Source organism: Brachypodium distachyon, chromosome 3 (genome assembly GCF_000005505.3).
Source record: "Brachypodium distachyon strain Bd21 chromosome 3, Brachypodium_distachyon_v3.0, whole genome shotgun sequence".
NCBI lineage: Eukaryota > Viridiplantae > Streptophyta > Magnoliopsida > Poales > Poaceae > Brachypodium > Brachypodium distachyon.
The window spans coordinates 50,040,766-50,053,360 of NC_016133.3; the positions used below are offsets into that span (position 1 = coordinate 50,040,766).

General features: G+C 42.4%; 1 protein-coding gene across 2 annotated transcripts; it reads left to right on the top strand.

Annotated features, from left to right (window-relative positions):
• The first annotated feature begins 2,856 nt into the window (after positions 1-2,856).
• Positions 2,857-12,388, top strand: LOC100830232 (ATP-dependent DNA helicase MER3 homolog). Of its 2 annotated transcripts, XM_024461620.1 has the most exons (27): positions 2,857-2,990; positions 3,161-3,259; positions 3,551-3,734; positions 3,826-3,987; positions 4,088-4,325; positions 4,420-4,456; positions 4,535-4,581; positions 5,418-5,455; positions 5,567-5,588; positions 5,688-5,900; positions 6,046-6,202; positions 6,293-6,344; positions 6,872-6,943; positions 7,046-7,095; positions 7,217-7,334; positions 7,418-7,481; positions 7,562-7,645; positions 8,326-8,451; positions 8,531-8,727; positions 8,806-8,994; positions 9,084-9,332; positions 9,432-9,481; positions 9,591-9,608; positions 10,028-10,110; positions 10,202-10,481; positions 10,859-10,902; positions 11,023-12,388. In XM_024461620.1, the coding sequence occupies exons 2-27, from the start codon at positions 3,171-3,173 to the stop codon at positions 12,084-12,086; spliced, it is 3,927 nt and encodes a 1,308-aa protein (XP_024317388.1). In that variant the 5' UTR covers positions 2,857-2,990; positions 3,161-3,170; the 3' UTR covers positions 12,087-12,388. The 2 variants fall into 2 exon arrangements, with proteins under 2 accessions (XP_024317388.1, XP_010235709.1); XM_010237407.3 differs by having other exon boundaries at positions 2,868-3,259.
• Positions 12,389-12,595: the final 207 nt, after the last annotated feature.

A 12,595-nucleotide genomic window follows, 5' to 3' on the forward strand; every position in this document is an offset into this window, starting at 1 on the left:
GTACGATGAAAATATATCGTCAGTTTTAGGTACCTCACCAATTTTAAGTGCCCCGTCAATACTCGTATACACTATGATTACAATAAAAAATATCAAGTACTTTCTCAATCACAGTACCTCATCAATTTTTAGTACCTTGTCAATATACACATGATGCTACAATTGACAAGTACCTCGTCAAATATAAATACACCACGGTACATGATAAGTAGCATGTCAACTACAACCCAGCGGCAAGCGGCAGATCCAATATGCAGGACCAGAAGAAATACGCCTAAGAAATCAAAGCAAGATATCATCACGGTAGACGAAAAAACTCCTTTCATCTGCAAATAACTAAAGTTACCATCAATACAAAATCAGTGCAAAACAGCAAAACGAAGAAGACAGAGGCGGCACCGGCGGACAGACCCTAGCCACTGGCCAGGAATTAGCACTACTACAGAATGGGACATTAGTAACGGGCTAAAAACGATATTAGTGGCGGACGGGGCGCCCGTCACTGACTTGATGTTACGGGCCCAACACTCGTGACTGATATCAGGAGCATCAGTGGCGGTCTCAATTCCTCGACCGACACTGATATTGATTTCGAGAATTAAAAGAAAAGCAGGCCCCAGGCCCGCGTATTCACTGGATCACAAATCACACAATTAATTACACAACATCTGTACATACACAAGCAGTATTATGCGCTAAATCCGACAGCAGATATTGCAAAACACCAAATCTGCTTGCCAAAATTGCTGCCTGAGCGAGCCACGAAGAAATCTGCGAGAGTGATCGGCCTTTAGAATGAACCGAGAGAGGAAGAGAGAGGGAGAGAAGCAAAGAAAGGGGAAGAGTACAAACCGAGGTCGATGGAAGCAGATCCGGAGGCAGGCGGGCCGCGGCCGCCTCCACCAAGCGCCCTCCCCAGAAGCCCCCTTTGCGTCCACCGGCACCCACATCCTCCGCTGCGGCGGCGGCATCCATGGCTGCCGCTTATCGACCTCACCCTCGCCGCGCGCCGCAACAAGAAGCGCAAGCTCCCGGAGAAGCAGCTCCCCGACCGCGTCGCTGCGCTGCTTCCAGAGTCCGCGCTCTACACGCAGCTGCTCGAGTTTGAGGCCCGCGTGGACGCCGCGCTCGCGCGCAAGAAGCTGGACATCCAGGAGGCGCTCCGGCGGCTTCCTCGTCCCCAAGAGGCGGCGGCCTCCTCGCCTCCCGGCGGTGGCGGGGACTGGCTGCACTCCACGGTGGCACTCCATCTGCAGAAATTAAGAGAGAACTCGGAGGGAGAGAGATCAGAGAGAGAGATCAGAGAGAGGGAGAAAGAGAGAGATGGAGATACTCAAGATCCTCTGGCTCCATGGCTGCTGCTTCTCCTGGCGCCGTGGGAGATGGGAGGAACGGAGAGGGGCGGGCGCTGCTGTGGAGGAAGCGAGAGGGGTGGGGGCGGGGGCAGATCGAGGAGGAGGGAGTAGATCGGGGAGGAGGGAGGCAGACCGAGGAGGGAGGAGATCGGGGAGGAGGGAGCCAAATCAGGGAGGAGATCGAGGAGGAGGGAGGGAGATCGGGAAATCGGGGGGGGGCGGTGTCGCCGTGAGGAGATGTGCGGCGGGGGGAGAAGAAATAGAGGGAGAAGAGGGGGCTCGGGGAGACGGCGCTGAGATAGGGAGAGGGAGGAAGAGAGTAGATATTTATACCGCCCACACAAACCCTAGAAAATGTTGGGTTAAAGAGATGGTTATCAGTGGCGGCCCTGGATGAAAGGACCGCCACTAATGAGTGTTTTAGTGAATTTTAACATTTTTCACACTGAACCATTAGTGACGGGCCTCCCGCGCCCGTTACTGATGAGTGCTCATCAGTGACGGGCGTGGTACGCCCATTACTGATGAGGGGTCATCAGTGACGGTCGAGCACGCGCCCGTCACTGATGATGGTCATCAGTGACGGGCATGGAAGACCCGTGACTGATGATGGTCATCAGTGACGGGCGTGAAATACTCGTCACTGATGACTCGTCACATATACACTGTTTTGTAGTAGTGTAGACAAACGAGAGAGAGAAACACTGGAGAAAGATCGACGGGACAAGACTACGAGAGTGGAATGCTAGAACTGACTGCCTAATCAGATGACAAAGGGATTAAGAAAAATGAAGTGGACCGTAAATATGGAGGTCCGGATAACGTGAACGGCACACGAAGGTTTGGCCTGTTAGGGCAACTTCAATAGACTGTTACTAGAGCTGATACTATGAGGGGAGAAAGAGGACAACATCATGTTAAGTAACAGCCGGTCCAACGGGAAGTTACTTCAGCTTGTTCCTAAAAGCTGAAATACTATTTAAATGTTGCGGTTCAAATACTCTTTCCAACGGCAGATCGGATCGGTACTAGCACCTAGGTATCGACGACGTTACGGTTTCTTGCAGGAGTACCCATTTTTCTCGTTTTCTCAACTTTTCTTGCCAATGCCACTGATATGCTGATGTGTCGGAGTACTCCTTCCGTCTGGTTTTAGGAGACGCGTTTTCTTTTTCACTCGTACCGAGGCTTGTTGCCACACATGCATGCTAGACATAATTAGCCTTCACGCGCAGCCCCTAAGTAACCTGTACAGCCAATCAACATAGCAGGCTCAGCAAGCATTTATGACAGTGCATGCCAGCACCGCCTGGCCACACGAGCGTATTGACTACTGCTGCTTGCGAGCATTCATGCATGGAGACCATTTCAGTTACTCCTGCAAAATCAGACAAGTACATTCAAATTTTACGGCTCCTAAAACCAGACGGAGCGAGGACTGGTAACGGCCTAGTTGGACCACAGGAGATCCCCTCTGCTCTTTTCCCGCCCATCTATTTATCCATCTTTTTCACTTTTCTTTCCTTCACGGATTCACCATTTCACCCCTCCTTCCTTCGCCCCAGTCCCCCTCGCTCGTCTTCCTCCTCGCGCACGACTGGATTCACAGTAGCGCAAGCGCCGCCGCCGCCTCCGGTTGATCTCCCCTTCGATTCTATCGCTCCCGACCGTTTCTCCTCCCATCACCCCACGAATTGATTCTGCCCTGCATCTCCCCGTTTTATCTCCTTAATCTCCCCTAATTCGTAACTGAGGCAAAAATCCGCCCTACTTTGCCCTACTGGGTACTCCGCCCGTGATTGCAGGGGATCAGCGATGACGTCGATTGGACATCTCGGCGACCCGTACGGGCTGCGGTGTGTCTCCGACCTGCCCCCGCCATTCCGCCCCGTGTTTGGGTTCAGGTGCGTGTGCTTCGCCATCCGTACGCCGATCAAACCCAGCGGTTGTGTTTGTTTGTACGTTGTTTCCTGCACAGCTGCGTTTGATTTGATTGCACGACCCCACGCATATAAGTATTCAGTAGCTTGGGATTTTCAGTGATCTCGTAGTGTATGAGATTAAACTGCCAGGTTAATGGCCGCAAATAAGGAGGGAAAATTAGGCATTATCGTGTGAAGAAATTTGGACTGCCGTGTGGCATGCTAGATTAGGGATGGGATTCATAGTAACGCTCTTTGCTGGCTTCTCTGCAGATACTTTAATTCCTTGCAGAGCGAGTGCTTCCCTGCGAGTTTCCTCTCGGATGTAAACATGGTCGTCTCTGCGCCTACTGGGAGTGGTAAGACAGCGCTGTTTGAGCTCTGCATTCTGAGGCTCCTCTCGAGGTTCCTCACATCAGAATGGAGGTTCAATTTGATAAAAGGAACTCTGAAAACAGTATGTGCTGACTACCTTTTGCCAAACAATGTTTGGACCCGAGGACAGTAATCATTAATTTCACTCATCCATTATTTGGGTTGTTTGGTAGATCTATATTGCTCCTATGAAGGCGTTGGTGCAGGAGAAGATGCGGGACTGGCAAACGAAGCTGGGCCCGTTGGGCATCAATTGCTTGGAGATGACTGGTGATAGTGAATTCTATAACAAGAAGGCCATACATGACGCTGATTTAATAGTCACTACTCCTGAGGTCTATCTATGTCACTACTTTTTTTGCTTCCTATGAGCTAAATAAACCACTGCTTCTGCAACTATTCTTATTTTTTCAACCAACATCATGCTACGTGCAGAAGTTTGATTCTATGAGTCGTTATGGAATAAGGGATGGCGGATTAGGATTCTTCAGTGATATTGCTCTTGTCCTTATTGATGAAGTTCATCTTCTCAATGATCCACGTGGAGCTTCCCTGGAAGCAGTGGTCAGTAGAATAAAAATGCTTTCTCGGCTTGGCAACATGAAAAATTCTCCTCTCGCAAATGTTCGATTCATAGCAGTTTCTGCCACTATTTCTAACGCTGAGGACATAGGTTAGTAACTGCGGATTATATTGTCATGTGCGATTTTCTTAACCATATTATCCTGTGGTAAAGGAACTTATGTTTGAACTTTGCAAAATCACAGCGGAGTGGCTTCTAGCACCCCCTGAAGGAATCAAAAAGTAAATAAAGCAAGCCCCTCAATTATAAGAAAGTACTACCAACGAATTCTCCTGATCTGAGGTATGTTCCTTTTGCAGATTTGGTGAAGAGATGAGACCAGTGAAGTTGACAACAAGAGTTTTTGGTATGGTTCATGCTTCTCATCTTTACACTTATAATGATCTGAGTTGGTGGTCGTCAATTCACCCTACCAAGACTTCTTCGTAGCTTTTATATGATTGTCACTGGATTGTTTCAATGTAGTAAATTTATTTATGTATCATGATCTTTTGATTGGTTTGATGTATACTTTTGGGCTAATTATTTCTTAAATAAATATTTTGAGAACTCTTATTTAGCGCCAAATTAGAAAACACGATCACATAAATATTTAAAATAACTCATACATGTAATATATATTTTTAATTCCGTAGCAACGCACTGCATTTAGCTAGTTGTATTAGAATCTGGAGTCTGGACAAGCATATAAGTGTATAGGAGTGCAATACTTTGACAACCCATAACATTGCTTATCATGTAGCTGCAGCAGCTTTGTTATGCTCTAGGCCAACTGTTCTGCTGGTCCGACAGAGTGACTGTAGTGACTTGATCTATTCTTGCATTATCTTGCCTTGAATCGTTAACCCTGTCAGTTCTTATCAATAATATTTTGACGGCTTTGTATGCCACATATTTCAAGTTTCGATTTAATTGTGTCAAAGCAACAAAACACTACTTTGGCATGACTATATCCATCCTACACTGAAGCCTGAAGGATTGCTACTTTAGCAGCCATGCCATGATGTTAGAAATTTTTCTAGTAGCACAAATTTAGCAGTCCTTAGTATTGATTTGTTAGTTTTCCCAGAAAAATATCTCAAGTAACATATGAACTGATTAGCAATTAGCATTTCCTGATGATCTGAACACTTTCTCAGCAATTGGTATATTTTCCCCTAATTACTGATTTATGCTATTTAGGTTATGCTCCAGCGAAAAATGACTTCCTGTTTGAGAGGGTAAGCTAATTCCTTTCCAATAATGTTCGCTCTTCAAAATTATATGGGAAATTAAGGAGCGTTATATGTATTCAAATCTGACTACTTAATTTTCTTTCTTTCAACTCGTAGAGGCTGCAAAGTTTCATTTTCGGTAAGTGATGTCTCCCAATTTGTCAATGATACTGCATGTCATGTAAGTAGCATTACCAGAATTGCATTGCTCAAAACAGAAAATGAATATTGATTACAGATATACTGATGCAACACTCAAGAGGGAAGTCTGCACTTGTTTTCTGTTCTACAAGAAAAGGTGCACAAGAAGCAGCACAATGCCTTTCACAAACTGCGGGGTCTCTTGGCTATTCAAATCCATTTATGAAATCAATGCAGCAGTATGAACATCTGAAGGAGGCTTCCCTAACCTGTAGTGACAAGCAGCTGCAGTCTTGCATTGTACATGGAGGTCATGTTGAATCTTGTTCTTTGAGCACACCTTCCTAATGTGCTATCAATTCCAATATTTTGTTTTCTTGTCTAGACACACACGCTAGGTGTTGCCTAAAGTTACACACATTTCTCAACTGATGTACCCTATTTTCAAATTTCAGTTGGTTTTCATAATGGTGGTCTTTGCTTAAAGGACCGGAGTCTTGTTGAGGGGCTTTTCCTGAAGGGTGATCTTCAAATTCTATGCACGACAAATACTTTGGCACAGGGCATCAACTTACCTGCTCATACAGTCGTGATAAAATCAACACAATTTTTGTGAGAATCCATTTTTAAATATGGAAGCAACTGACCTTATCTCTATTCTTTTCCTTATGGTTTTTTTCTGGCATTCATTATATTTTGCAGCAACAAAGAGAAGGGATCATATGTAGAATATGAGAGATCCATGGTGCTTCAGGTGTACTAATAAGTCTCAATTTCTCCTGCAAAATGATCATTTTTGTGAGAAACTGTTTGCTTCATGCATTTTTTGTGTGGAAATCTAGCGTTAATGATGTGCCTGTTGCTTAAGGTATTTTTACTTGTTTACTTTACAAGGAATGGATACAAATTCAAAATAATAGCCGTTACCGAATTTGTTGTGATACTCAGTTCGTCACTAAATATTCATATTCTTATATGTTAATTTTTCTTTGAATAGACATGGTAGGTTGGTTCTGACTTGTTGCCCGGTTATGCTAAATTCTTTATCATGCATACAAGCTAAGTTATTAATCCTGTTATGATATTTAGTTGAAATTAACATGTATTTAAACTCAACAGTGGAAGTTCTTTATTTGAGTAATTCAAACTGAAATGATCATTTGAAAATTAACATGTATTTAAACTCAGCTAGACCTATTTGACATTGAAGTTCTTTATTCATACTATGTGAATTCCCTTGCTTCTGAGTTCTGACGAAGCCTCTTTTCTGGTCATCCGCAGATGTGTGGGAGGGCTGGCCGTCCACCATTTGATGATACAGGAACAGTTGTAATTATGACAAGAAGAGAGACGGTAATCTGTCTGCTTTGTCGTATCTTGATAATTCTGAAATACTTTTGACAGGAAAACTTTTCCTGGTCTATTGGTCTAACCTTTCGTTTGTTCATCTTATAGGTCCATCTATATGAGAACCTTCTCAATGGATGTGAAATGGTAGAGTCGCAGTAAGTTCTTGACATTCAGTTGAAAAGTTCTCACATTATAGTCAACTGAAACTTAACTGTGAGTCTATGACATGCCCGGGATCCTGTGAAACGTCTGGCTGAGTATAGATAATATGAACAGGTTGCTGCCATGTGCTGTGGAACATTTGAATGCGGAGATTGTTCAGCTGACAGTGTCTGACATAACTCTGGCAATTGAATGGCTCAAGTGCTCGTATTTGTACACCAGGATAAAAAAGGCATGAACACACTACTCTTGTTAGATCTTTAAATCTCTCTGGTTTAAATTCATAAGATAATTTATAAGAATCTAAATCACTAGAATCCTGAGCACTATGGAATTAAGAGAGGGATTCCTCGCGACCTCCTTGAAAAACAAATGAGAGGTATCTTTCTTGGATTTTGTGCACTTCATATTTCTATAATGAAATCATGGAACCATGATCTTTATGGATTGAATTTACAGATATATGTGTTGAGAAGATCCATGAGTTGGGTGAGTATGGCCTAATTTGGACAGATGAAGATGGTTTCTGTCTAAAACCATTAGGTAAAATTTCCATTTTACAAGGAAGTTGCATTCATATGGAATCACATGCAACCGTTTTTAGCCTTTAGTATAAAAATAGTGTTTCTCCAGTTTTTCAGTCTTCTACGCTCTCCCTAAGAGTGAAAAGCATATGATTTTAAAAGCATATTGGGAGTCTACTTTGGAATCATCCAGTACTCTACTACTAACAATATTGCTTTAGGATTTGTGCAAATTTGTTTTACAAAGCATGGAAATACAGTTTGCAATATTCATAGTGCTAATGTTCTATATTAAGGAATGATTATTTCTGTAGTTGCACCTCTTTCCGATGCTACCAAGAAGATGCCCCTGTAATTTATACCCAACTACCCCAGATTATGCTAGAGTTCTCCTGAACCAAGTTCATCATACAAAATTATGTCAGTAAAGATAACAGGTACTCAGAAATTTTAGAGGGCTGGGAATGCAACGGGTAGTGCAGCCTTGTAACATGACTAAGATAACTCTGCTATTTGTTTTCTATTGTTTTTTGATTCATTTGTTCTGAAATGTTGTACTTCAGTGCTAAAAAATGTAGAACATGACACTTCATTGCTATTTGGAAATATCAGTATTCCACTTAGTTGCATGAGTTGCACATGTATCTGTATTGCAATCATACATCAAATAAATCTTTTGAGATATTTCTTTCTACTCAGAACCTGGGAGGCTGATGACAAAATTCTATCTGAAGTTTGATACGATGAAGCTTATCGTCAAAGCCTCTGCTTGTTGCAGTTTGGAAGATTTATTGCGTATAATCTGCCACTCTGCAGAGATTACTTGTAGGTAGCTTACATATTTTTTATATAATATAGTTTGTGGAGTGAATTGATGATTTATTTATTTTTCTGGAATTTTAAGGGATCCAACTACGTCGAAATGAGAAGAAGACTCTAAATGACATAAACACTGATAAAGAGGGAAGGCTCCGATTCCATGTTGTCAGTGTGAATGGAAAAAAGAAGAAGCGTATCCAGACAAGAGAAGATAAAAATTTTGTATTAGCAAATGACTGTTTGACAGGGGACCCCCAAACCCATGATTTATCCCTCAACCAGGTTGTTGTTTGTTCAGCTTAAAACACCTTTTTACCTCATTTCCATGTCTTCTGAATTTCTGTGAACTTCTGCATGCAGGAAACAAATTCGATATGCTCAAATGGATGTAGGATTGCCAAATGCATGAAAGAATATTTTATATACAAAAAGAGTTACAGATCTGCCATAAATTCTATGCTCCTCGCGAAATGCCTAGACCAAAAACTTTGGGAAATCAGTCCATTTTTACTGAAACAACTTCCTGGAGTTGGAATTATCACAGCAAAGGTTATTAATTTTTGAACCCTGATTATTTAAGGCTTTTATATATTCAAGGGCTGCATGATTCAAGATTGCGTTTGTCACTGCTATCCCAGGCACTGAAGACTGCTGGAGTTGATTCCTTCGAGAGCCTGGCAACTGCTGATGCTAGAAAGCTAGAAATTGCAACAGGTCGCAATTATCCATTTGGAAATCATATAAAAGAATCCTTGTCATCATTACCGCCAAAAATTGACATACAAATTGAGGATGCTGGAAACAGACAGGGGAAATCAACCATTATTGTAACGCTAAGCCGTCAATCACAGACAGGTCGATCCACTAAGCAGAACTATGCTGACATGGTATGTTTTGTATCTTTGTGTTTTTTAAGGAATTTTAACTTTGTTTTTTTATCATCCATGCTCCTTAAACCCATAGATTGTTACATTACACTTTGTCAGGTTGTGGGCTCAGAAGAAGACAATACGATCCTTTTTCATGAGAAAATAAGGTCAGTGTTTTATTTTATAATCTTAATGTCATTTATGATCTTTTTCTCCTCCTGATAGGTGGTTTTTTTTTTGGTTGTTGTTGTCATCATTTGCAACTCTTCTTTAAAGGGCTCAAGAGTTTTCCAGGTAATACTTCTGAAGTTATGTTATTTCAGCTAACATTTGGACATTGTTATGGAAATTGTCAAGTAAATGAAGTATAAATGTACCAATAAGCAGGTAGACTGTGAAATGCGATTTCGCTCCTTCAAGAATGATATTCTTTTCATTCCATTTGTATCTCCTTTAAATAGATTATTCTAGCAGACTACCAGAGTAGCTCGGCAATCTTATACTTTTGGTCAGTCTATTACTTTTTGTGCTGACCACCACTAAGTAAAGGCACCTCCGCTTCATACAAGATACAAACATAGCCTTGTGATAGTAGAGATGAATAATATTGCTCAACTAGATACCATCATAAAAGGATCTTGCTGCACTCAAGACACCGAGATCAAAGCTAAGTTACCCCGAAATACTCTCATCAGCTATTTTGTTAAATGCAGCCCATACTCTGTTAAACTTTTTGTACCATGCCCCCAGAGTGCCAGAGTGACTCTGAAGGTTGATCTCATTTTTGAAGAACACGGTAATTGCCACAACATATAATCATTGCTCAATGAATATATTTTTTTACAAGTTTATGCTGACATATTCTGTGCTTGTAATTTATGATGAAGTCGGTATTGATATCCACAAGAAGCATGTGGTCAGCAGGGAAGATGATTTGCATGTGACCAAAGTATGTGAGGTAGAAAAGCCAAAACACTTGTCCAGTCTTCCTGCACAGATTTGTTTGGTTGGCTCCAGGCCGACTGGAGCAAATCCATCTCAATCTTATATTGGACGGAGCCCGCTTTCCAAAGAGGTATGTGTTATAGAAGATGATGATGGTCCCAGCGCTCCAGAGAAAGCTGACAATATGCAGGGAATGAGAAAATTTAATAACTTGGCTTCACTGTAAGTGCTTTCCCTACTCTGTGGACCCCCTCCAAGAATTCCTGAATTACTCCCTCCGATCCTAAATTCTTCTCGTTGTTTTAGTGCAAATTTGAACTAAAGCAACGACAACAATTTAGGATCCGAGGGAGTATCTTTCATCCATCAGAGTAGCCAAGAACAAAACATTTATTGATTGGTCATTACTGTAGTATCAAAAATATTTGCTAGGATTTTTTGAGGCAAATATTTGCAAGGGCTACATGAGGTCACCAGGGAACTTCTATTTGTTGAAATTCTAATCAGATGTCAGATTTCCGTCTTTGCATTTATTCTACCATGTCCTTCGAACCTTCTTCTGATACAACTTTCCTGTGGTAATATTTTCATGACTACAGAGAGGTCCCCAGCTTCGATCTACTGCTTGAAGAAGATGATGGAGGTAACATTATCTGCTTTATGTAGTTTGCTGAACAATGTATCTGTTATGTTTCATGGCATTCCTGTTAGCAAAATCCGCTTAATTTAGTTTGCTGACCAGCGTATCTATTACCATGCCTAGACATGCAAGATGTATCGGTTTCTGGACCAGCAGAGGCGGGATGCAAAAGTGCCAGCAGCAAAACAATTTTTGACCACATACGCAAGAAATCCAGAGATTTTCCCACTCTGATGTTGTCGAAGTCTATGGATAGCTCTTATGAACCTTTGATACTGAAGAAAATGAAGACATCAATAGATCAGTTTGACCTAGATCAGGAAGGTCTGCTTGTGAACGAGGTCACACCAATGGATTCTGAACGTACTGAGGCTAGAATCTCTCCGACCACTACAGCCGAAAAGTGTCGAAGGATCCTGGGCATAACTTCAGAGAAGAGCTGCTCTCTGTTCACAGAGAAAACGGGGAGCCCATTTGAGAAGAGCAAGATCCTTAGCAGAACTCAACATGAAAATTCTCTTCGATTTGCTGCCAGCATGGACAGTCCATCTGAGGAGATCAACGTCCCAAGGACAACTCCTGATGAGAAGTCTCGTCAATTTGCAGGAAAAAGGGACAGCTCATTCGAGAAGAGCAAGATCCTTAGCAGAACTCAACATGAAAATTCTCTTCGATTTGCTGCCAGCATGGACAGTCCATCTGAGGAGATCAACGTCCCAAGGACAACTCCTGATGAGAAGTCTCGTCAATTTGCAGGAAAAAGGGACAGCTCATTCGAGAAGAGCAAGATCCTGAACAGAGTTCCAGATGAATCCTCTCTTCAATTTGCTGCCAAAAGGGACAACCAATCAGAGAAGAGCAAGATCCTGTGGACCCCTCATGAGAACTATAGTAATTTTGCAGGCAAAAGGGACAGCCCATTTGAGAAGAGCAAAATCCTGAGCAGAACTCCACATGAGAACTGTCCTCCGTTTGCAGGTAGCATAGACAGCCCATCGGAAAAGAACAAATTCTGTTTTGCCAGCCCCATCGCTGATTTTCAGGCTATGCAATGTACAAAGCAAGTTGCATCCGTAGTTGAATCTCAGAGGATTCAGGGCTATATCAAGGATATATTGGGGGGTTCAAAGGGCAGTGAGACTGGCGCATCCTTCCTTGGTTTCAAGAGTGTCTTTTCCTTCCTTTGATCTTGCAAAGATCTTGTACAAATCAGCTCAATACTTTGCTCGAAATGTGACACTAATCTACCAGGTGCATGAGCTAAGCAATTTCCAAGTGTTTTTTTTTGTGAAGAAGTTTCTAAGGGCTAGTGGGTTCTTTGTATAGCATTATATGCCCGAAACTGAAACTGCTGACCACCTGTTCTTCAAGTGTGTGGTCTCTAGGGTGGTTTGGAGAGTTGTGGGCTCTCTATTTAACACCTCTTATATCCCTACTTCTTTATGGCAATTCTATACGTGGATGTATGCTTTCCTTCCTGGTGGTGAAAGATTTTACTCTACTGGCCTAGCGGCGATGGTGTGGGCGATATGGAACATGTAGAAATCGAGTGACTTTTGATCAATATGTGCTGAGATCTTTTGAGATAGTGTTCCCTACTTGCTCTCTTGGTCAGGTCTTCAGAAGCCGGCGGATGTGGAGCTGCTGAAGGATGGGGCCAAACTCCTGGATGTGCACTGGTGAAGGATGAAATGTT